Source organism: Dermochelys coriacea, chromosome 7 (genome assembly GCF_009764565.3).
Source record: "Dermochelys coriacea isolate rDerCor1 chromosome 7, rDerCor1.pri.v4, whole genome shotgun sequence".
NCBI classification, from domain to species: domain Eukaryota; kingdom Metazoa; phylum Chordata; order Testudines; family Dermochelyidae; genus Dermochelys; species Dermochelys coriacea.
Window position 1 is genome coordinate 25,711,157 of NC_050074.1, and position 24,959 is coordinate 25,736,115.

Here is a 24,959-nt window from a genome sequence, read left to right on the forward strand (position 1 = left end):
CCATTCTAGCTAAATGACTGGTCTCAGAGCTCATTGTCATCTTTTGAAAAGGAGAAGAAATTTTTTGTTTTTTAACTTTTTGTTTACCAGCAATTCACTATCTGCAGCCTTCTTTCTGCTTTGATAGATTTCCGAGTCTAAGTGGTACTCAACTGTTGCCCGATGTGTGTGATCCAATGAAACATTGCAACTTGTACAAAATAGTTTGTCACCATCGGCATGTAGTATTAGGCTTCCAAATCCTGCCACACAATCCGCTGCAGTAATCATTTTTGAGATTTTTTAAAATTTATTTTGGACACTCATTTTACAGTAATTACGCATGTCTTCTGATGGCACTACACTACAAAACCTCCCCAATGTCTATATATACCAAATCAGTGAGTTGAGCCCTGAGTGTGATTTGCTGCTGTAAAGTGTCAATCAAAAAATTCTGTCAAGTGCTTCACCTTTTTATTTTTATTGAAATAAACTAATAATTGCATGTGGAAGGGGGGGCAGTTCCCTGTACAATGTCCTCTCCCCAGGCAGCTACAAAGGGATTGATACCCAAGAGCAGCTTTGCAGGGAAAGAGCAAGTCCTGTCCTGCCGCAGCCATGCCCCGACTAGCAGCTAGGAGTCCCCTGCTCCCAGCAGCACAGGGACAGTCGGACCCAACTCCTCAAGTCTCCTCCAGCTGCAGGAACCTCTAGGGCTGCTGCCCAGTCCCAGAGTGTCCTGCAGCAGGGGGAGGCACCCGGAGATGGGTCTGGTCTCTTCCTCCCCTCCCCCTGTCCCAGAGCAGCTGTCCCTCCCCAGCCCAAGCGGAGCTAGGAGCCCCCTTTACTGGAGCACTCCTAGGAACAAGGGGAGATCGGGTTTCACAGGGAAGGGCTTATTTCATGGCCGTGAAATTGATAGGGCCCGATATACAAGTAATACAGGAGTGTAGGTATATTGTTCCTTAAACAATAGTTAGGCAGCAAAAACACATTATAACTAACATTTTCATTAGAACAGTTGTGAAAGATAGCCTTCTTGCCCACAGGGCTTGCAAGTTTCTGTAACCCATTGAAAATGTTATAGTTCTCATGCCAAATGTACAACCCTTACTCACTTTGATGAGCACTTCACGACACAAGTAGTTCCATTGACTTCAGAATGACTCTTCATGTCAGTAAGTGCTTACCCAAGTGATCAAGAGTCAGAGTTTACCTCTTTAACTACTCTTAAAATGTATTACTTATATCTGTTTGCAAATAGTTTCCATTCACAGCACAGACAACCTTAGTCTTCCTCATCTTTGATTCACATCTGCTTAATAAATACAAATGGGTTCATTGAGCATATACAACACATCTAGCCTTTGTTCAGTTGCTAAATCCAGCATTGTATGTTAACCAAGATGCTCTCTTCTTTTCCAGGTTGCACTGGATATATGGGAAGATTTAAAAAACTGTAAAGAAGGGCAGAAAGAGTGGCTTATTCAAAAAATCAACGAGTCCCAATTTATCATCATTGTATGTTCCAAGGGAATGAAATACTTTGTGGAAAAAAAGAACTGGAAGCACAAGGGAGCAACCAGAGATGCCGAGAAAGGAGAACTCTTTCTGCTTGCCATATCTATCATTGCAGAGAAGCTGCGTCAGGCAAAGCAGAATTCAGATGACCTCTGCAAGTTCATTGCAGTCTACTTTGACTACTCCTGTGAGGGTGACATTCCTGGCATCGTGGATCTAAGTACAAAGTACAAGCTCATGGATAACCTCCCTCAGCTTTACTCTCACTTACACTCCAGAGAGCTGAGCCTTCAGGATTCAGAGGTGTACCCTGTAAATATTAGCAAAAGAAACTACTTCAGGAGCAAATCTGGCCGGTCCCTTTATGTTGCCATTTGCAATATGCACCAGTTCATTGATCAGGAGCCTGACTGGTTTGAGCAACAACTCATTCCTTTTCCTCAACCTCCTTTACATTACCAAGAACCTGTGATGGAAAAATTTGACTCAGGCTTGGTTTTAAATGACTTAGTGAGTAAACAGGTGACTGATGGGGATTTCTACCTGAAAACAGATGTAAATATTATTCCTGCTGTAAATTCAGACTCTCACTGTATAATTCAGCACTTTAACCTTGGAGAAGATGCAGAGACTCAGGACATTCAAGTTGGTAGCTCTGTTCTTCAGCCATTGTTGCATGTTATAAAAGCTGCCAATCTTCCAGATATGCCCCGGGATTCAGGAATCTATGATTCTTCTGTTCCTTCATCTGAGTTATCTCTACCTTTAATGGACGGACTTTTGACAGACCAAATTGAAACCTCTTCCATTACGGAGAGTGTCTCTTCATCTTCAGGTTTAGGTAAGATGCAGTAGTTTTTCTGAATTGCATTAATACAAAATGTTCACCTGTTTCTATAATACCTTTAGCAACATAAAACTAAACATTGAGTACATAAGATACCATGGAATAAGGGACCATATGAGAAGCTGGAGAGAAAGCTAGTTAAAATATAGAGCTAGTCAAAAAAGGAAAACTTTTTAATTTTTTTAGTTGGTGGTAAAAAAAAATATTCAAAGTTTTAAATGTTGACCATTCTCTAAGCTTATTGAAATTTTTTTAAAAAGTCATGAAACTTTAAAAATTTTCAGTTTGCATGTAGCTCTAATAGAATATAAAATGGTGTCTTCTCCAAATGGTGTCTGATCCAGAGTCATTACAGTACTGCAGTTAACTAAAAGCTCAAACCCACACAAGATATTAGGCTTTTTATAACATATGCTACATAAATGCTGCTGTTGTCTTATTGACCATGATGTATTGAATGTGGTTTAAGAACTGGGGAAAAAGAGTATTCAGCATTGTATTTATTGTAATTAGTGTGATCTACTGACTTTCAGCTCTTCCCTAAGCAAACTGAACAGGCAAACATTCTATTTAGAGGGTTATAAGCTTGAATGATTCACTGTTTGTTCAATGTGTGCTGAGTCTTTTAAGTCTTGTCTTTTAAGAAACTGAATTTACCTTCGTGGGTATTAAAGTTCAGACTCTTAGTCATAAGTACAGTTTGCTACAAGGTGGATGTGGAGATGACAGTAGATATGAAAGAGTTGAGTAGCAGACCTGTTGGAGAAAACATATAAAATCTGAAATGCCAAATGTGGGGAAAATAGAGATTTACCAGTTTTATTGAGTAAGCCTTGAACACCACCTCACCCAGTCATTCATTCAGAATTCACACATGTAGTTTTCTTTAACTCCCTCAACACTGCTAATCCATCTCTTCCTCAAAGGCCTGGAAAAACCTTGCATGCTGCTAGACTTCAGGCTGTCAGAGCAAGCTGAGATGTCAGTTTCAGAGTTAAGGGGCCCACTAGGAAAATGCTTGTCCAGCAGTCCCCGTCCTGTTTGAACCATGGGGCTGTCAGCTGAAGCATCTCTGCTGCCCAGGAATTACTAGAGGAGAGAGGCAATCTCTCCAATAATTAGTTCTGAAGTTACATAGCTAATATGTTTTAACTAACACATTTTAAAGCTCTAGTATCAATCGGGCAAATTGTATTTTAACATGGGTAAGCTGATAGCGGTGAACCTTATGGAAGAGGTTCCAAGGCTGTGTTACAAACAATGGGCATACTCACCCAATTATATGACCCCAAATAACCCTTGCTACTTTTTTCAATTACTTCTCCCAACCCACATTGGTCATGTATGGCTAGGGTCTCAGCCACTTCCCCTCTTCCAAGCCACAATGTCCAGTAGGCCCCGGGTAAGTTGGAAGAGAGAGAAATCTAGAATTGAGCATTGTGTGCCTACTAAATACGCTGCAACCTGTACTTTCGCCTAATTGTCCCACATACCCATGATATTTATATATGCATTGTAAGCCAGCATCACGTACTGAGTATGGGATTTAGGAGCAGTTATAACAACCTCTGTGTTTTGAATCAATAAACATCTAGGTTCATAGATTCTAAGGCCAGAAGGGACCATTACGATCATCTAGCCTGACTTCCTGTGTAACACAGGCCATAGAATTTCCCCAAAATAATACCTGGAGCATATCTTTTAGAAGAAGATCCAATCTTGATTTTAAAATTGTCACTGATGAAGAATCCGCTATAACCCTTGGTGAACTGTTCCAATGGTTAATTTACTCTCACAGTTAAAAATGTACACATTATTTTGTATCTGAATTTGTCTAGCTTCATGTTCCAGCCATTGGATCATGTTATACCTTTCTCCGCCAGATTTAAGAGCCCATTATTAAATATTTGTTCACCTTGCAGGTATTTATAGACTATCAAGTCATCCCTTAACATTGTGTTTGTTAACCTAAACAGATTGAGCTCCTTAAGTCTATCGTTATAAGGCATATTGTCTAATCCTTTAATCATTCTTATGGCTGTTCTCTGAACCCTCTCCAATTTATCAACCTTATTCTTGAATTATGGGCACCAGAACAGGACACAGGAACAGTCACACCAGTGATAAATAATAGAGGTAAAATAACCTCTTTACTCATACTTGAAATGCATCCCAGGATTTCATTAGCTCTTTCGGCCACAGCATCACATTGGGAGCTCGTGTTCAGCTGATTATCTGCCACAACCCCCAAATATTTTTTTAGAGACATTGCTTCCCAGGATAGAGTCCCCCATCTTGTAAGCCTGTCCTACATTTTTTTTCCTAGATGTATACATTTACTTTTAGCTGTATTAAGATGCATATTGTTTGCTTATGCCCAGTTTACCAAGAGATCCAGATCATCTTGTATCAGTGATCTGTCCTCTTCATTATTTACGACTCCATCAATTTTTGTGTCATCTGCAAACTTTATCAGTGACGATTTTATGTTTTCTTCCAGGTTATTGATAAAAATGTTAACTTGGGTTGGGCCAAGAACTCATGTCTGCAGGATTCACAGGAAACAGACCTACTTAATGATTCCTCCTTAACAGACACATTTTGAGACCTGTCAGTTAGCCAGTTCTTAATCCATTTAATATGTTAATTTTATATCACTCTGGTTTTTTTCATCAAATATGTTGTGCGTCAACATCAACACTATTACCTTTATTAATCAAACTTGTAACATCATCAAAAAAAGATATCAAGTTAGTTTGATAGGACGTATTTTCAAAACACATGCCCATGTTAATTTTCATTAATTACATTATCCTCCTTTAGTTCTTTATTAATCGAGACCCGTAAAAGTTCCTCCATTATCTTGTCCAGGATCAATGTCAGTCTGTCAGGCCTGTTACTACCCAGGTTATCCTGTTCACCCTTTTTAAAAATTGGCACGAAATTAGCTTTCTTCAAGTCTTCTAGAACTTCCCCAGTGCTCCAAGAATTCCTGAAAATCAACATTAATGATCCAGTGAGCTTCTCTTCCAGCTCTTTTAAAACTCTTAGATGCAAGTTATTTGGACCTTCTGATTTTAAAATGTCTAACTTTCGTAGCTTCTGTTCCTCCAGAGATACTAGTAGAATGGAAAGAATGTTATCATCATCATATAAGGAGACTACATAATCTGTAAAAGGTTTCTGTCCTGGATACTTAGATTTTTTTTATGTCACATAAGTTGAGACTAATGTAAATCTTCATGCAGTTATCAAATGTCTGTGCATATTTCAGGACAAATGTTTCTTTTCTCCTTTAAAAGTAGTGTCCACTTTCATCTCGTAGTAGTTTGATCTGATAACACTTTTCATCCTGACAGAATACTGTTTCACAAGAGAAACCTCTCAGACAGGCCATTGAATTAGGGTTGATGCACTAAGGTTCAAACTCACTTAGCTCTCTAACTTCCTTCATTGTGCATGACATAATGTTAGTCCATTCGTCAGTGAGAACTTCTCTGAGTAGACTACCATGAGGAAAGGTTTGCATTATTTCTTTATGTCTGATCATAGTGATATGGCCTGAGGATAAGGCATTATGATATCAACTCATTGTGTTCTTTTCAACATACCGTTGTACAAATAAAACAATTACTGTTCAAAAAATAATATGCCCTTTTTTTTCTTTCCCAGGAGAAGAAGAACCCCCTGTGCTCACTCCTACAAAATGCCTAGTCCCTGGAATATGTAAAGCAGAACTTCATTGCCACATCCATACCGATGAACTGCAGGCAATTGCACCTTTATAATATGTTACAAGATTGTTAAGCATCGCCACTTTATCAATAGGCTCTGTTTGTGTGTTAACCATCACATCACCCCAACTGCTAAAACTTCTTGAAGGAACAAATGCTTCCTTGAAGGATCTGCTATTCCTAAGGGAATTTGTGGCCAGTAGACGTTTACCTATAGGTCTCTTTATAGACTCTTTTCTGATCTGAAAATGAAGCATTGAAAGAGATGAAGATACACTTTGAAATTACCAGCTTAAATTGCATGTTGAAATTATACTCTTTACATATATCACAATCAAAAATCACTTCTGATGTTTTTATTAGAAATATTTTTGACTGAACATACAATAACTAGTCACTTTTGGCTTGGATCATTAACCATCTCAATGGCACAACATGTTTTGCAGCAGAAATTCTGGTTTTAAATGCTGAAATATTTAATAGTATGAGTATTTTAGTGATGATCAGTGGGATTTTTGTGACAGGAGTCATGGTCATAAAATGCATAAGGCCAGACCTAGTAAAGCTCCAAATATTAGACAACTATTCCTTTAGCAAACATTTAAGCATTTTTTCAACCCTGTCCCTCCAAAAAGTTTGTTTATTCCTTTGCATTCCAGTGGAAGGTAAAAGCATGTGTCCTGTCCCCCACAGCTCCATCTCCATCCAGATTTTGGCACACATGTAAGGGAAACGTGTTGTGCCATTCTGTCATTTCAACTCTAGGATGGTACAATGCAAGGCTATAGGACACATATGTTTGTTGGATTTCCTGATGTCCATTTCAAGGTTTAATTGTTTTTTGTGGAAATTTCTCTTCAGACTCAGTTTCTTTTAAATGGTCTTAGTTCTGTCTGATTTTGTGGAAGATAAAATTCCTGTTCCCTACGTGTTTCCCACATTGAGCTCATTGCAGTATCAGGAATTGATTTAGGAATACTCTGTTTTAGAATGCTGCAGCCTTTGAGGGTGAACATTGCAATAGATGCAATAAGTGAAGCTTCTTGCTTGCCTATCCAGAGCTAGGGTAATTATTTCTATTTTTTAAAAATTCCATTCTTGACAAGCTGGCTACAATGTCTCACAAATAAGGCCATGGTGAACCATAACACTTGTATAATTAAAAAAAAATCCTCTATACCTCTATAGAATGATGCAGTGGAAAGTGAATCTCCTATCATCTTCCTGGATGGGTTGGTGGGAGAAAGGATGCAGAGAGTGATGGAGAAAGAGTCACCATATCTTGTCTTTGTGTAGGGCATTATTGGGCCTGAGGACAGCCCTAATAGAGTTTGTGCTTGTTGTAGAAAGTATATAAACTCCAGGTTACCCCATAAAAATGTGCTGCTTCACATCCCTTTGGAGTATAGGAAGTTAGAGTAGGCAGTGAGTGAGTGGCTATCTGCATATCTTTGTATTGGGCAGCCACAAGACAAATGTGTATTGGTTATTTTGAAGTTCCCAATACTGAAAATTTCCTAGTGAATGGGATAAGTATTCATTTTAAACTCATGTTATATTAAGCAAAAGTCTAACTACAGACACCCTATAATGCATCTGGCCACATTTGTCTGAAGACAAACAGTATGAAGTTCCTTCTCTTGCAATGATGATTTAGGTATATCTTCATGTGAGGGACCCCTACTGCTTCCAGACAACAGTTTCTCATAAGCAAAATAAAATTTGAATACCCCAAATCCTGCCATTTTAAATAATAACAAAGGATGTCCTGTTTGGCTACCTGTGCTAAATTTACTAATTTGGGATCTAAACTGCACCCTATCCAATCCCATTGATTTGGGGTTGCATTGGGTGTTAATCAGGGTATAATAATAATTATAGCTGTCCATAGCTTGTCAAAAATCTTTCTGTAAGTGGAACTTTCTCAGTTCTGTGTTTGTTTATTTTAATGAACAAACAATGCTGGGTTTTGATATGATTCTCAACAGGTATCTGAGTAGTTGAATCATATTTAAATGTAATCATTGGCAGCAGAATCCAGCACACTTCATAACTGTGGTACAAAACAATAGAATGAGGCAGATAGATACACCAGTATTTATGATTTATGATGGAGCTTTACTTCTACTAATGTAAAACTCCTCACCTATTTTTCAGTGTAATTTTTCTGCTAAACTCAAAGTGAATTCCACAAACTCAAAATGTCACAAGGATCTTAGTTAATTCTAAATAGTGTGCGAATGATCTGAAAGCATGGGAACAACTACAGATGATTTTTATATATTGTGCCTTGGATTGTACTGAAAGCGAAATTCTTACAGTTGCCCCATTCTTTGGAAGTTTAAAAGTACTTGGGTCAAATTAGATAGCATCATTTAAGACCAAATCCTGCCCCACCACCTGCAGGTGTGGATGATCATGACTCAGTGGGGTTTGTGCAGTTCCATTGTGGAAAGAACCGAAGACTGGATGCCTGGACACCAGGCAGGAGGTTTGACTGGATCCTAGGCAGGAGGTTTTCACCTGCTATGTGCAGCAAAGCTGAGCTCTACGGGGAGGTGACTGGACAGGTGACAGCCTATTACTTCATGCAGGACTAAAGATTTGGGTGAATTCCTGGCTACATTGAAATCAATTGCAAAATTCCCAATGAATTCAGCGAGGCCAGGATTTCACCCTTGACTCTTAACAAACAGTCATTTTCAAATATGGATTGATGAATCTGTTGCAAACTAACATTAGTTTTCTTACTTAAAAATTTGCTGTACAATCCTGCTAATCTTAACTGAGCCTTGAAGTTATAGATAGGCTTGGGAGATACCACAATCAAATTAATTTTAGTCAAATATATTTTTCCCCACCAGGTAATGGATGGAAGCCTAATTTTGAACGCCTTTGGGAGGGAAAAGAACAGAAGTCATTATAGGCTTTGTGTATAGACTGTAGAAAATAGCAGACCACTTTGGATTTTTGTTTTAATTAAATGGAATTATAAAATGGAAGGAAATAATGTTTAATTTACTTCATAGTGATTTTTTGACAAAGTTAGCCACTTTGATTTTTAAATTCATAAAAATTGCATACATATTTTGGGGGATAGAGGAGGGGAATTACTACTGAGTTTGCAAGAATTCTGTTTTTTTCCCCTTAAGAGGCCATGAGCAAAAGCTCTTGTTAAAAAAAAAATTAAAAACCAAATATGTTGATATACATTTTAGAGATTAGTTTTCTACTATTTTCATGTGTTAGTAAAATCTAAACTGAATGTAAATGGTGAAATAATCCCTCTTGTTACTACTAGACTCTACAAATGTGTTGAAATGTGATCATTTTGATGTGTTTATAAGATGTATGTTTTCTCTGAGGATGAAAAAATAGAGGAAAGCTAAGGATGCAAGACGTAGCTGTATGTTCAACAATTACATTGATAAATATAGTTTTTGTATTTTGTACATGTATATAAACTGACAGTAGACAGCAGCTGATATTTGCAGAAATTTTTTTTATGGTACCATAATTTAGAAGTTAAACATGAAAATAAAAAGTCATAAGACATGGTCCTGTTACTTTTTATGTTTTTATAATTAGCATGTTTTTTTCTTTTTTAGCTATATGTAGTATAAGCAAACATACCAGTTCGCTATGCTTCTATTAGCAGGTTAATAGTACTGAATCTGAGCTTTCTGCCTAATTATTTTTATTCTTCTTCATATTTCACATTTAGGAGATAAACTGATATGTATTGAGGGACTTTTAATACCAAATAGCTGTAAAAAAAACATAGTTGTCTACAAGTTCTGTATAGAAGGATGGATTTTGTTAATTTTTGAAGACTCCTTGAGTGCAATAATTGTAATTATTCTCCCTGTACATTACCAGAAGGTCCCACAACAATACATGATTCTGTATGTCAAATGAAGTCTAATCACATCATCCAGAAAATATGTGATAGTTTGGACTGAATGAGTTTGATTCAGAAGAATTGAAAATGATCTGATTTTTATTTAGCCTCTTTTTCATCCAAATGGATTCCAAGCGCCTGTCTAATGTATTCTGCAAACTATTCCCCGTAAATAAAGACTACTCAGGTAAGTCAGGGTTTTTGGAATGGACTAATACACAGTATGACCCTGTTTATTCTAGAAAATTATGTATGACTATATAAGGGATGTGTTAAGTATTACTTGTTTAATTAGAGAATTGAATTGCTTGTAACTGTACTGGTATAAGCACAAACAGTTAATTGTCCATGCTAGCCAGGCTGAATGAGTTTAAGTGTGGCATTCACAGTAATGCCATCTTAAATCTTTTCATTTGTAAAGTCTCTGAACATCTATCCCAAAATTCCTGGGTTGTCTGCTGTAACAGTGCTTTCTGGGAGATTTTTAAAAGCCTGTAGTACAGTGGTTCTCAAACTGTGGGTTGGGACCCCAATGTGTGTCGCGACCCCATGTTAATGGGGTCACCAGGGCTGGCTTAGATTTGCTAGGGTCTGGGGCCAAAGCTGAAACCTGAGCACCATTGCCCAGGGACAAAGCCTGAGGGCTTTAGCCCTGGTTGTTGGGACTCAGATTACAGGCCCCTGCCTGGGACTGAAGCCCTTGGGCTTGGGCTTTGGCCTCCCCCCATCTGGGGCTTGGGCTGGCTCAGGCTTCAGTCCCCCCTCCTGGGGTCATGTAGTAATTTTTATTGTCGATGCAGTGAAGTTTGAGAACCCCTGCTCTAGTGCATTGTCATACAGTAATGACAAGACCAGGTGAACCATTTCAGCTTGTCTACATCGACATTGGCAAAAAAACAAGTTCATAAAGTAAGTTCATAAAGAATTGGTTAAACCTTAAATAGTTATTAAACCTGATGAAAGTAGCTTTTTCTAACTGGTTATTGGATTACTTGTAATCTATTTTTAGATCCATACCATTTGTGTATGGTTGCAAAACATTCTATGAACTTTACCTGGTTTAATTTTTCAAAGATAGGCCACCCCTATATGTCATCTGCTCTCTACTGAAGTATTGAGCAACCTCTGAAGACAAAGCGAGGTTAGCATTCAACAGCACATACACATTTAAAACATGAAATGGAAGAATCCTGTATCCAGCTGAAACTACAAATCTAGAAGATCTCTTTTAAAAACATAATTTTGTACTTAAAGCATAGGCATTTCCTTACCTGTGTATGTTGGCTCCGTCATGCAGCAAGGTTTAATGATCAATGTGACATAAAATAGTGCATGCTGGGACTTTAGTTGGAGTGGGGAAAGTCAGTGTGGTCAGCTATAGCAAGGGACCAAAAATCATGTATTAAACTAATAATGTGCTATTTCACTTAGCCTGGATTTTTGAGTATATTCAGAATCTAGCTACTGAAGTTGCTGGAGTTTTTAAAGAGAGTTTGCAAGTCTTCTTTAAACATTTATTCTTAAATGTATTTTAGTATGAAATCAATTAACTACAACCCTAATTACTCATCAGCTAAAACTAACATAGAAATCTAGGGTGAAATCCTGCCCTCCTTGAAATCAATGAGAATTTTCTCAATGGGGCTAGGATTTTACCTCTGATTTCTAACTAGTGAGCCAAATTCCACCCCCAGGTACATTGGTGCAACTTAATTGATTTCAGTTAAGTTTTCATGTGCATTTGATACGCTCTATATGTCTTTTAAGACGTGTTGTCAATGCAGAAATCCTATATATTTCATATTCCTCCATTAATATGCAGAGGTTTTAGAAGAATTTTAAGAAGGGAACAACTGGTCACAATCATGCAACTTTTCATTGTTTTCAAATATACTATATTGTTGCCATCAGAGAAAACACCTCCTAACAACTGGGGTTTTGTTTGTTTGAGAATGAAATGACAATGAAAACTTCCCTGGTGATGAGAACTGGCACAAGTTAGAGTTCTTCCACTGTATCTTGGTTTTCCTTTCCCTAAAATAAAACGAAAACCAGAAGCCTAACTTTCTTTTTTTTAATCTTCGATTTAAATGATGTGGTGACTTGTGACTGAAATTCCCTCACAGAATTATTTGTATGAGTTATATATACATATATAAAATATACACACTACATAAAATTTGGCTATTCTGAACATATAAATGATCAGACAATTATTTCAAAACTGTTGGGAGTCAAAGATTAAATCGTATGTCAGTCAAAAGGTAATTTTCCTTGAATTTGCCAGAAATTATTTGATTTGACCTACAGTAAGACCTTTTCAAAGCTATTCATGTTCTCCATACTTGAACAGACAGGATTATAAATGTTTTAGGTCTATTAGAACTCTCTGCATTTAAAAGGATAAATTCAATTAGAACTCAGTTGATAAAACGTAACTCACATTGAGTATGCCTCTTCTTTGTAGGGGTAACTACGCTATGGACTGAGATTTTATATTGTTAGCTATCTGAAATAAAAATGTCATGTCACCTTGCCCTGCTTTCCCAGAAGGGCGGGAAAGATGATGGGCCTGCTCATCAATGTCAAGAATGTCCACTCTTTCCTTAATGAGGAAAAAGCACACCTCCCTGGTTCCAAAAGCCCCAGTTATCCCCTATTCAGATGTCAAAACCTCCAGCTTTCCCAGAGCATCTTTAACTTGTTGTAAAGTGAAAATCTAAATCTGTAATACTGAAAAGTTGGGAATGATTCAAGTTTAGTTTATTATAAAAATAAATAGCAGAAGGAATAATTCACTGACTAGAGATAATTTTCATATTTTATTAACTTAAATGCTCCATTTGGGGGGGACGAGGGGGGCTGTCTCATGATTTCCTAGTTGTTGCAGCATTTAGAACTGGTGTGCCTCAGAAACCAAGCTACCTTTTTTCAGGCCTTGCTGCTGGGTAATACAGAAGGCCTTGCTTGGAAGATTGAATTTGAGGGAATGAGCGTCTGGTATGTGTTCCTGTTGGGTTGCTGCTTTAGCTGGAATTCTAAGTATTTAGTGACTGTTGGCATGCAAATTGATCTATATGAAAAGAGAATGTCACGACTATATGAGGCAAGGAAATTTATTGCATAATTATCTGTAGAATTGGTATTTTTACCTCACGGGGGAGCACACACCTGTGATACTTGGTGAAAACTCTGAGTGTTAATAACTTGTGTACACTGACTATGCAATTTTGATCTTAAAACCTTTGGTTATAAATCACAGTCAAATTGCTCATATAAACTTTTCTTATTTTCTGAAATAACCCACAAAGTGGATGATGGAGTTTTACTAGATCAAAAACATTTGACCAGTTATCTCACAACATAAATTTCTAGTAAGGACAACAGGCCTGATTGAGATGGCACATGGGATAATACAAAGGGATAAGGAGACTAATGCCGTATTGATAATTAAATTAGAGTAATGCAAGCTGTATGGAAGGGCAAATCCTGCCCTTGCCCAGAGGAGTCCCTGGCAGAAAAATTAGAGATGTGCCAATGTTCAGCAATGGGGACCGGGATTTGAGCAGCAAGTATGCATATCTTGTGTGGCGTGCAACTCAGCTCTGGTGCAACATCCTGACCTCAGCACAGATGGGTTTGCAGGGAGTAGGGCCAGGTGTGATTTCTTTGTGTTAAACCAAGCTTGTAAACCTCGGATTGCAAAGTGATCCTTTCAAATGTGAAATCAAAGCTGTGATATCTTCCTGGGTTTGTAGACCTATAGCCTGTAACAATACCTCTCACAGGTGTAAAGTGTTTCCATCTTTTCCAACTGGGAGTTGACTCTGAAGCATAATGAGGATGATCTAAATGCCAACAATGCTAGATATGTCATTGTTGATCATTTGAGCAGAAATAGCTAGCTGTTGTTCCTATCTACTGTAGCTGGATGCAGTAGTGGATACAGCAACCAGCACCCTACTTTCCCCTCCCCGACATACATTTGTCACATTTTAAAATACAGTTGCGAACAGTAGAGCTGTTAATATTTTTTCTCTTTCTGACACAGCTTGAGCTCACCCTCCAAGTGAGTTCCCCATCAGCCAGGAGGAAAGAAACAAACCACAGCTGGGCTTCCCTTCATGATAGTGTCCAAGTACCACTGCTTCTATTGAGTGATGCTGAATAGAACAGTATAATATTGTTAGTTAACATGTTGTTTACAATCTACCAGCTATATTTTACACTTTATCTTTGAAGACAGATTACTGAATTAATGGTGGATCCTGGGGGGGGGGGCTCACAGACTATGTCTAAGATTTACAAAGGGGTTAGAACCTCCATTTGAAATTCCTTTTAGGGATCCACAAATGAAAAAAAGATTGAAAGTCACTGGCCTAGATCCATAAACCCGAACTGAAAATATAATTCAGTACTCTCTTCCAGTCTTCAGAGAATGAGTTTTGTAATCCATGCTCATTAGGATTAAACCTGTCAAAAGAATAGATATCCAGTGCACCAAAAGGGAAAATTAAACACACTGGGAACAGATTTGTTCCATTAATTGTAACATGAATACCAAACTAAACTGTGCTTCAAGAAAAAAAGTGCCCAACAAGATTATACATCAAAGAGGGTTTTACTCCACCAGTAACATTTGAACTACACAGTTCTAAGAATATTTTTGCTCTGACTGGTTACTGCCTGATTTAACAGTAGCACTGTTATAGTGTGGGAGTACTGTATACTATACAAATATAGGTTTCAGAGTAGCAGCCGTGTTAGTCTGTATTGCGCAATACAGACTAAGGAGTACTTGTGGCACCTTAGAGACTAACAAATTTATTAGAACATAAGCTTTCGTGAGCTACAGCTCACTTCATATGCATCCGATGAAGTGAGCTGTAGCTCACGAAAGCTTATGCTCTAATAAATTTGTTAGTCTCTAAGGTGCCACAAGTACTCCTTTTCTTTATACAAATATAGTATCTTAGCATTGAAGATTTATATAACTTTGTCATTAAAATGGTCTAAGATCTTTACAGTGGCCACATTCTGACACTCTTACTTGTGTTGAGTATTACCTTACTCCTCAAATAGTCCTACTAACATCAGTGGCATAAGGTGCTAATCAATATGTTTGTAAAACCTTGGAGGTTTATAGCACTTTACAGGACTGGGGCCTTGATCCTCAAATGCACATCCAGGAATATAAATTCTGTAAGTGTTATACCCATTTTACAAATGAGACATAGATAAGGAGCTTGCTTAGGGACACAGATGGAGTTAGTGTCAGCAGTATGACCAGAATGCAGGAATTTCTGGCTCCCATGCCTGGGTCTTTACTGATAACGGAGACACTCTCAGCTGTTGGTAACTCATCAGTAAGTATTGTTGATTAGCGACATCAGGCCTGATTAATCAGTGCTCAGTAGTCCCTTTGGGTATTTTCTACGCTTTGAGCTGGAGATGAAAATTCCAGCTTGAGGAGACATACCTGTGTTAGCTCTGAATAGAGGGTAGCCTTGATGGTGTGAGCAGGGGGAAGGACTAGCCCCTCCTATACAATCCCATCTGGACCATAGAAACATACTCAGGGCAGCTAGCCTTTCCCATGGCTTGCACCACCATGGCTATGCTATTTTTAGCATACTAGCTTGATGAGAGCTAGTGCAGGTGTGTTTCCTCGAGCTGGAATTTACACCTCCAGCTCAAAGCATAGGCACACTTTTTATAATAGCTTGCAGGGCAAACATACGCCATAAGATGGGCACAAGCCCTCCTCCCACAGTGAATCACCAGTGAAGAGGCTGGTATACTGTGCATAGAGCAGGCTCTGTGCAACCTCTGCAGCACCCGCTCTAAAGGAGGGGGCATTCTAGGACAGGCTGGCATGCACAAGTGGGCAGCAGAGACATAAGTACAGAGCAAGGATGGATTTGAGGCAGACTGTATCCTGGTAATTCTGAGTTCCTGATATCCGACAGGAGCCATTGAAGCAGGGATGCAACTTAGGGCAGCCCACAGAGCTTCTCCGGCCTCTGCATGGTGTTGTACCAACTCCCGGTATTCCCAGAATACATTCCCTCAACTGCTCATGCCTATGCTAGTGCAGAGATGAATCTAGCCCAGCAGGCCTGATTCTCCTTTCACATCCTTGCAAATCAGGAGCAACTTCACTAACTTCAGGATAAAACATGAAAGGGAGGGAAGAATTAGTCCATTGTTCTTTAATAATCAGCTCTGATCTTGTGGGCGGTTCCCATAAAACCGTGATCTGAGTCAGCAGCTGGGAGGAAGCTGGCTACCCTTTACTATAGCATTTGCAAACACACCAAGGTCTGAGTTACGTGTTATTTAAAAAGAAAACCACTGTCTCTTCACAGAATAAGTGTTGGGAAATACATAGTTAATGAAAGTGGTGTTGGAATAAAGTTACAGTGAAATCAGAAAGACATTGCATAGCAGGGAATGCATTTCTAAACTTTTAGCCACATGCTTTGACTGCCTTTAGTATCTAACAAGTGCAGGAATATTTGTTTGGAGAATACTGACCCATTTATTGAATGGCATATTTTACTTTTAACAAAACATGTAAAATGTTTGTTTAAAACATAAGTATATTAAATATTGCTATATTTTGTCATATTTAAACTAAAAAGAAATGGGTTGAACCCTTGTCATTTGATTTCATAATCAGTTTTAAATTAATATAAATTAAATGCAAATATATATATGCATAGAAGCGCAACATTGAAAATGCACAATGCATATCACAAGTCAGAAAATGCAAAAATCAAGGTTTCACAAGCTTCACTAGTTTCCTGTGCTACAATTTAGTGTAGACTTTATAGAAGTTCTAGGATTTGTTTGGAGCCATTTTGCTTTTTTCCTCATTATGTTTAGTTATTTTTTCATTTAGGCACTCACACACCTTTGGCTATGTATGCACAGTAAATAAATGCAAGTGTATTACTGATATTTCTGGACCATACACACCTAAGGATTTATACTCTGGTTAGGTTCATGACTTGGAATTGTCCTCAACCAACCAATTTGCTTTCTCTGTCCCATTTTACAAAATATTTCTCGAAACACAAGTTAGTCCCCAGAACAATAATCCATGCCTATTGTGATCTATTTTGCCTGAATAGCTCACAACTACCACACCTTTTTGAAAGGCTGTAGTGCATGTCTGTAATTTACTCTTACAGTTGTTAGCACAATTCCAGTCTCTAATGGATGGCATTTCTTTCTTCAGGATCAATTCTCCATTGTTAAATGATTTTCAAAAGGGGAATTTATTGGCATTTTCATTGTTACCTCCAATTAAAACAGCTTTGTACTCCTTTCTGCTTCTTTTTGTTCTACTAGTTTAAACTTCTTGTGTTTTCCCCCTTTTCTGTCCTTTCTCCATGTTCCATGTTGCTTTTAATTATATTTGGCATTCATTTAAAAGAGACATTAACTTATCCTTGTCTGATTTCAGCTCCATATTATAACATCAAATAATGATAAATACATAAATGTAAGTCTACTGCAGACTTTAATGCATGGTAGAGTCAATCATCTTTCAATAATCAAAATAATTACAAGTTAGACCACTAAAACATATTCAACCTACCTGCACAACATCTTTAGTTCAGATAGACCAGCTCCCATTGCATCTATGTATTTACAGTGCTCAGATGGTCTGAACATTTATTTGTTGTACATATAAAGTAAGTGGGAATTTTGCATGCACAAAAAACCAAGAGCACAGTCTAGAGTCTAGACCAGGGGTGGGCAAACTTTTTGGCCTGAGGGCCACATCTGGGTGTGGAAATTGTATGACGGGCCATGAATGCTCACAAAATTGGGGGTTAGGATACGGGAGGGGTGAGGACTCTGGCTGGGGGGGGCTGGGGGAGCAGGCTCTGGGGTGGGACCAGAACACCCCTAACTCCCTCTCCTGCTCCAACCCCCTGCCACATCTCCATCCCCCTCCTGCCCTCCAAACCCCTTGGTCCCAGCCCGGAGCACACACCCCCCGCACCCTCAACCCCTCATCTCCAGCCACAGCCTGCACCCCAACCCTCTGTCCCAGCCTGGAGCCCCCTCCCGCATCTTGAACCGTCAAGCAGCTCCTGGAAGCAGTGGCATGTCCCCCCTCTGGCTCCTATGCATAGGGGCAGCCAGGGGGCTCTGCACACCACCCCCGCCCCAAACGCTGCCCCTGCAGCTCTCATTGACAGTGGGAGCTGTGGAGGCAGCGCTTGGGGTGGGGGCAGTGTGCAGAGCCCCCTGGCTGCCCCTATGCATAGGAGCTGGACAGTGGACATGCCACTGCTTCTGGGAGCTGTGCAGAGCCATAGCACGCGCAGAGCAGGGCAAGCCCCCAACCCCACTCCCTGGCTGGAGCAGGCAACCCAGACCCTGCTCCCCGGCGAGAGCTTGAGGGCCAGATTAAAACGTCTGAAGGGCTGGATGTGGCCCCTGGGCCATAGTTTGCCCACCCCGGTCTAGACAGAGGGTCTCACCACACTTGGTAATATTCAATACCTAAGTGCTTCTCTACAATTAGGATGTAACATAGGATCAAAAGCTGGCACTTCCTTGAGCACATGGAAGGTCCTGACTGCAGCAAAACTGGTGTCCTGTTGTTGCATGATAAGAGACGTGGGAAGCAATGGCCTACACCCCATATATATTATATTGCACCACTCTGCTGGGGCTTCCAGAGAAGGAGGTTTTTCAGTGATGGAAAAGAAAAGTCATGATTTCATGCCCCCACCAGATATAGATACCCATACATAGTATTACTGCAACAGCCACAAAGATTCCTCTTTTTCATTAATGATATTTGGGCTATGAATTGGTCCATAATGTGGTGCTGAGTAAAAGTAGATAGCCCTAATGTGGCTGCAGAGGGGCCTAAGTCGGAGACATACTCCTGTGTGGTCTGCCTAAATTATTGCTCCAGGTGCAGAGGGAACAACAATCTCCATGGGGTCACTATTCCCTGCTACAAGCAGGTGGGTGGGGAAGGCTTACAGAGTAGCAGGGAGGAACTTTGGCTCTGCCTCCAACATGCCAACCTACAGAACTGAGTCAGTGTGAGGGGGAGAGGACTATGTCACCTTATAAAGGGCTGGAGCAAATTCCTTCACCATCAGGAACAAGAGGGGAATAAGGGCTTCCTCCTGCATATTCATAGCATTGAGAAAAGGCTCAAAATCTAGCCCATAGTTTTAATAAATGAGTAATAAGGCAAAATAAATTACGAAAGTATTATTTTTTTATGAATAATATGTCTTCTTGATAGCTATTTTTCCAGTTTAATTATCCCTGATGTTTAAAAGGAAAATGTTTTAGAGTACTTTGAGGACTACCTGCCTTTAAAATGGACTGTTTTCATTTTTATCCTTATACTAGAATTTTCCCACAACGTGTTTAAAGCTGAGTCCAAACTTTATTTTTAAGATTCCAAACAAGAATAAATCATGGGGTTAAAAACATATATTTTAAAAATTGGGCCTGGCTATTCATGTCTATATCACATTTTGAAATATCTGAGAAATTAAATCTCATCACAAAATGTTAGGTTTAAAGTGAAAAAAATCTAACCGTAGACCAGAGGCCTCAACTGATTATTCTGTAATATCTTTTAAATATTTCTGTTGTCTCTAGGATACACTCTGTGGTGAACGACTCTTTTTGACAGGTTTCAGAGTAGCAGCTGTGTTAGTCTGTATTCGCAAAAAGAAAAGGAGTACTTGTGGCACCTTAGAGACTAACAAATTTATTTCAGCATAAGCTTTCGTGAGCTACAGCTCACTTCAGCGGATATTTTCTGGCATGTTTGTTTCTCATAGATATACATTTACTTTTGATATCCCAAGATTAATATTGCAAGTTCGCATTAGCTTTTTTACGTGTCCTCTTATGGAATCATCATTTTTTCCATCAGCTCTTCCACACAGGTCTTTTTCTGCAGTAATACTGTGCAGCATTGGCTTCTTATTTTGCATTTGCATTTGTGATTTTTATTTTCTTTGTTCATGTCATTATTTGTATTGCAATAGTGCGTAGGAACCTCAATAATAGATCAGGGCACTGTACAAATGCATAATAAAAAGCCTCTGCCCCCAAGAGCTTTCCATCTACTTGACTTATCTTTGTTAAATTTTGGTTTATTTATCTGTACTTTCCCACAATTTGTCCTGAGCAAGAAGGACTGTTGTAGCATATTTTCTGTTATTTGATATTCCTTCTTTCCCCAAAATCTGCCACATTTAGTGTCAACTGTTAATAATTTTTTTTTCACTCCTTGCTTCAGATTGGATAAATTTGTCAAATAGGGCCAAATCCTGCTCATGTTGTTCAAGTCCCATTCACTTTAATGATTCATGATTTTTTGGGGTGCCTGACTTTTGATTTTGGGATGCTTGTGGTTGGCAACACTGTGTAATTTGTCTTCTCTGTAGATTTTGCTTGTCTTTTTTTCTATCTGCTTTGAATAATATATCAATGCACATTTATATGCAACATTTGCTAGATGGTAACATGGAAAATGGGATGGGGTGGGGTGGAGAAGTAGGCATGATGTATTGTAGTACAGACATCAGGAACCTCACTCTATGTATCATAGAAAGATTGTGATTAGAGATGAGCCCTAAACTGCCAAGTTAATTGCTGATCTACTTTCCCAAGCTCAGGTGGTGTATTTATAAGTGTTGAGCAATTCAGGGCCATTATAGAATACAACTGAAATTGAGAAGTTCAGATCCAAACTTTGGGAAACGGGGAGGAGGAGAGAGGAACAGAGCTGCGGTAAGGGATCATGTACATCTCTAGCTGAGAGAACTCCCTGAACTTAGCGGGGGACAGCTGGAGATGGATGGTTTTGGTCGTTGGTTCATCCGTCACGACTCAGGGAATCTCTGTAGGGAGTTTTCAGAGTCGCAGCCCTGTTAGTCTGTATCTGCGAAAACAAACAGGAGGACTTGTGGCACCTTAGAGCCTAACACATTTATTTGAGCAGAAGCTTTCGTGAGCGACAGCCCACTTCATCGGATGCATCCGAAAGCTTATGCTCTAATAAATGTGTTAGTCTCTAAGGTGCCACAAGTCCTCCTGTTCTTTCTGTAGGGAGAGGGTGGAGCAGACAGGAAGAGAGAATGAGAGACTGGAGGACAAGGAGGAAGAAAAAGAAAGGGGAGAGGGAGAAACAGAGGAGGAGGAGGGTGTGAGGAGAAGAAGGGGGAGAGAGAGGACTCTCAAAGAGGAAGGGCAGGAGGAAATGAAAGAGTAGAGGGAGGGTGCGGGGGTGTGTGTGTGTGGGGGGGGGAGTGTTGGACACAGGAGCCAAGGGGCGGGACTCTGTCCTTGAACTGAGGGTAGAACTGCGCCGGCGAACGCCTGGCGCCTGAAGTTCTCGGACTTCCCTGGCGTGGGGGGAATTGGGGTGCCCAGCCTCGCCTGCAGCTCCAAGTTCCTGGAGCCCAGCACGGCCGGGCCCTGCGTTGTGTCGCCGCCGCCTCCTCCTCCTCCTTCTTCTTCTCCTCTCCGGCCGGCTGAGGGAGCCCGGGGAAAGTGGCCCCCGCTCAATCCCTGAGCGCTCCGCGGCCCCTGCCAGGGGCTGCAACCGCTGCTCTGCGAGCTGGAGTTCGGGCCGCCGCCGCCGCCTGAGAATCCCTGCCCTGGCTGCAGCTCCGAGCCGCCAATGCAGGGAGCGCAGAAGCAGCGGGAAGGTACGAGGTGAGGGGCCAGCGCCTGGTTTCTCCTCAGCTCTGACCACTTCCATGGGAACGTGACGTGGGAAGGGAGCTTTGCTTGGGGCGGGGCGGGGCGGGGGGGGCTGCCGCTGCCTGCCAAGCGGTAAGGGACAGATCTTGCCGGGGACATTGCGAGCGGCTCGTCGGGCCATCCCAAACCAGCCGCGAACAGCAACACATACCGAGTGGTGAACTGGCCACATCTGCTTCAGAGAAAGCCCCCTGGAGGGAACTCCAGCAGCGCCTCCCGTCCCATCACACGGAGGGAAGGTTGAGTCATTTAGAGGTTAATGGGAGGATTCACACTAGCTGAGCCGAGGCTGCGCTACAGGGTAGGTTGGGTTTCCCCAAACATCCCCCCCCCCCCACAGCTCTTTCCCAGCCTGCTGACTGACAGGGGGCTTTGTACGGCTTTAACTACACCCCTGTACCTAAAGCGGTACAACCACTGGCGGCCGTGTGTGCACACTGCAAAGGGGTTTGAGGAAAACCGCCACGGATTTTGTAGGATTCACATATCAGGCAGGGTTGGCAGGGTCAAGTTTATTAAAGATAAGTAAGGATAATAGGCGGGAAACGGATAGGACTCTACATTTTCAAAGCATTATACAAACACTAACTCATTTATCCTTGTATTACACCTGAGAAAGGCAGAGAGGTGAAGTGACTTGCTCAAGGCTACAGAGTGAGTCCGTGGCAAATCCAGGATTACACTGTGGTGGCCTGATTTTTCTGGAACATGTGTTACTCCATTAACTGCTTATTTCACAGTCCTGCAAACAGCCTGGGATTTTCAAAAGAGTTCAAGGGAGTTAGGTGCCCAACTCCCAGGGTGCCTCACTCTTTTAGGTTGCTTTGAAAATTTCATTCTCTACAACATGACTAATTTTACTCACTCAAGTAGTCCCATTGCATATGTCTGCACTGCAGCTGGCAGCCAGCCTCCCTGCCTGCGTAGACAGACTTGTGCTAGCGCACTGAAAGTAACAGGGCTGCAAGGTCTACGCTAGCAGAGGATTGGGTTAGTCACCCAACTCCCTAGGTCTGTGTTTGGATTAGCTTGAGCCTCCCAAGGTACAGCATGCTAGTTTGAGCCCTGCCAGTGCCAGTTTGCACACCCAGCTGCAGAGTAGACATACCCATTGAGTTCAAAGTCACTCTGTTCAAGTATCTGTAGGACCAGGGCTTTATGCTGATCTAAGTGGAAGAAGAATCAAGCTCAGGGAACTTCTGATTCTCAGTCCTGTACCTTAGTCGCTACACAATGGTGCCTCAAGTTTTGTGAAATTGACATATCAAGGAGATGAAAGCGCACATGGTGGTGTTGTAATTACACAGGATTCTGAAATTAAATGCAGCAGATTATATATAGACTTCAAAACAGAGCTAGTGTTAATTAAGCTGTAATAGATAGTTGTGTGAATTAACTTTAATGTTTGTGAAGCTCTTTGAAGAGGAAAACCACTATGCACAGTAAGTGTGAAATATTGCTAAATTTTTACTCTGCCAGTGGCACTTCAACGGGGACACATTTGTGATGTGGGAATGGCTATGGATCTAATTTAATGTGTGTGTGAGGGGCTATTTTATCCCAAATAATTTGGTTTTATGAGGTGGTATGTTTATTTTTCTCCATACTACTAAAAATTTGTGAACATGTATAAGCATGCTTTTATATTAGTATGAAGATACTTTCTCATCTATACATAGGGCCATATGCACTCTTTTGCAGTAAAGGGTAGAAACATTTTTTGATCTTCAAACATTTGTTACAGAATTGAGCTACTTAGGACCCCAATTCTGCAGCTTTTTTAGGAGTCTACTTGCATGAAACTGTAGTAACTGTTAATGGCTATGGATAACAAACTCATTGCAGAGATCATAAAACTAGATAGTGTGGAGGGGAGTGGGGAAGTATGGAGCAGTGAGCTGCTTCAAACATGGTAGAATCTGCAGTAAAGACCTTAGTGTGGGGAAATGTATAGAAAACTTTCAGGTTTCTTGTAATCTGCCTGAAGACAGCCACCACTGCTTAGCTATCTGTATAAATGTTTATCAATGTTTTATTGTTTTATGTAGTTTGGTACTTCAGGTCTTGAGCAGAAATCCCTATTAATTTCCAAGGGGAGTTGTGCTTTAAAAATCAGTGATAAAACAAGAGGTTGTGACTTGCCAGAGTAGCACATTTATTGTAGTATTTTGGCCTCACTCCCCACAGACTTCCTCAAACCTCAGTTCCATTTTTGATTTTGCAGTTCTTCTCGCTGGGATCATTGTTGTGCTCTTAGTTGGTCTGGTAATATTTGTGCATAGAATCTGGAGTGAGGTGTTTTGTAGTGAGTTTCTTGCTTTTTCAGCAGGTAAGCTATGAAAATGCATGGATCATAATTAGGATCTAGAGTTACAAACTCCATTCCTGAGGTGTTCATTACTCCGAGTTTCTCCTGTATTTTGTTTTGCCATTCATGAGTTGAAGTGAATGAAAGCTGCAGAGGCTCAGCAACTTTTTGCCTAAATTTGGATTTAGAAGCTAATTTTTGTCTTCCAGATAGGAATATTTAGCTTTTAGCAGTGTTTGTTTTTGCATAAAGATGGGTTCAAACCCAAGTTTTGGACCTGAATACTTAAACTATGTGAAAGTTTGCACCTAATCTTTGAAGCTCTGATTCTCATCTTGATTTTTAACTGGTATATTTAGTGAGCGACTAAAAGTAAAACAGTCATATGCTACAAATCTTTCAAACAAGATATTTTAAGTATGTTTTGTATCTACTTTTCTGAGGCTGTTATGACCCTAATAGTTTTATAAATGTGTCTTCCTTGAAGCAATGCCTAGTGCAACCACAGTCAATTTATTCAGATCTCTTTAGGTATGCTTCTTTGGAAGATATAAGGTGTATGCATACACCCTAAACAATTTCATCAGCAATGTAGATGTTAACCTATTTGCTGTGAACCAGCTGTTTCTTTCCTATGTGGTACTGGTATTCCATAAAACTTAGTTGCTTTTAAGGAGACTTACCAAGTATATTACACAGCGCTGCCTGAAATATGGTTCATGCATGTAATCCCTGATGTAACTTTAAGATAGACCTTTAGTGAGTTTAAAGACCCGCAGTTAAGTGTTAGAACCACATTCTCTTCTTAATTTGCCCCACTGAGCCCAGGTACTTCAAGGTCTGAGATTTGTGTGAGTGTTATTTTGTATCAGATTTCTCTCACTCTCTACACACACCTAA

The 24,959-nt window shown here is 40.1% G+C and overlaps 2 protein-coding genes across 6 annotated transcripts in view; both read left to right on the forward strand.

Annotated features, from left to right (window-relative positions):
- IL17RD (interleukin 17 receptor D) overlaps nt 1–9,638 on the forward strand; it is a 119,450-nt gene extending 109,812 nt beyond the window's left edge. For both annotated transcript variants that reach the window (XM_038410994.2, XM_043520006.1), the window contains 2 exons: nt 1,405–2,341; nt 6,020–9,638. In XM_038410994.2, coding sequence (XP_038266922.1) covers nt 1,405–2,341; nt 6,020–6,135 — 1,053 coding nt within the window. In that variant the 3' untranslated portion in view covers nt 6,136–9,638. The remainder of the gene's footprint in view (nt 1–1,404; nt 2,342–6,019) is intronic.
- An 11,701-nt stretch (nt 9,639–21,339) lies between these two features.
- Nucleotides 21,340–24,959, forward strand: part of ARHGEF3 (Rho guanine nucleotide exchange factor 3) — a 298,685-nt gene continuing 295,065 nt past the window's right edge. The window contains exon 1 of one of the 4 annotated variants that reach the window (XM_038408883.2): nt 21,340–21,703. In XM_038408883.2, coding sequence (XP_038264811.1) covers nt 21,669–21,703 — 35 coding nt within the window. In that variant the 5' untranslated portion in view covers nt 21,340–21,668. The remainder of the gene's footprint in view (nt 21,704–24,959) is intronic. The other 3 variants (XM_038408884.2, XM_038408886.2, XM_038408891.2) reach the window with 3 other exon arrangements.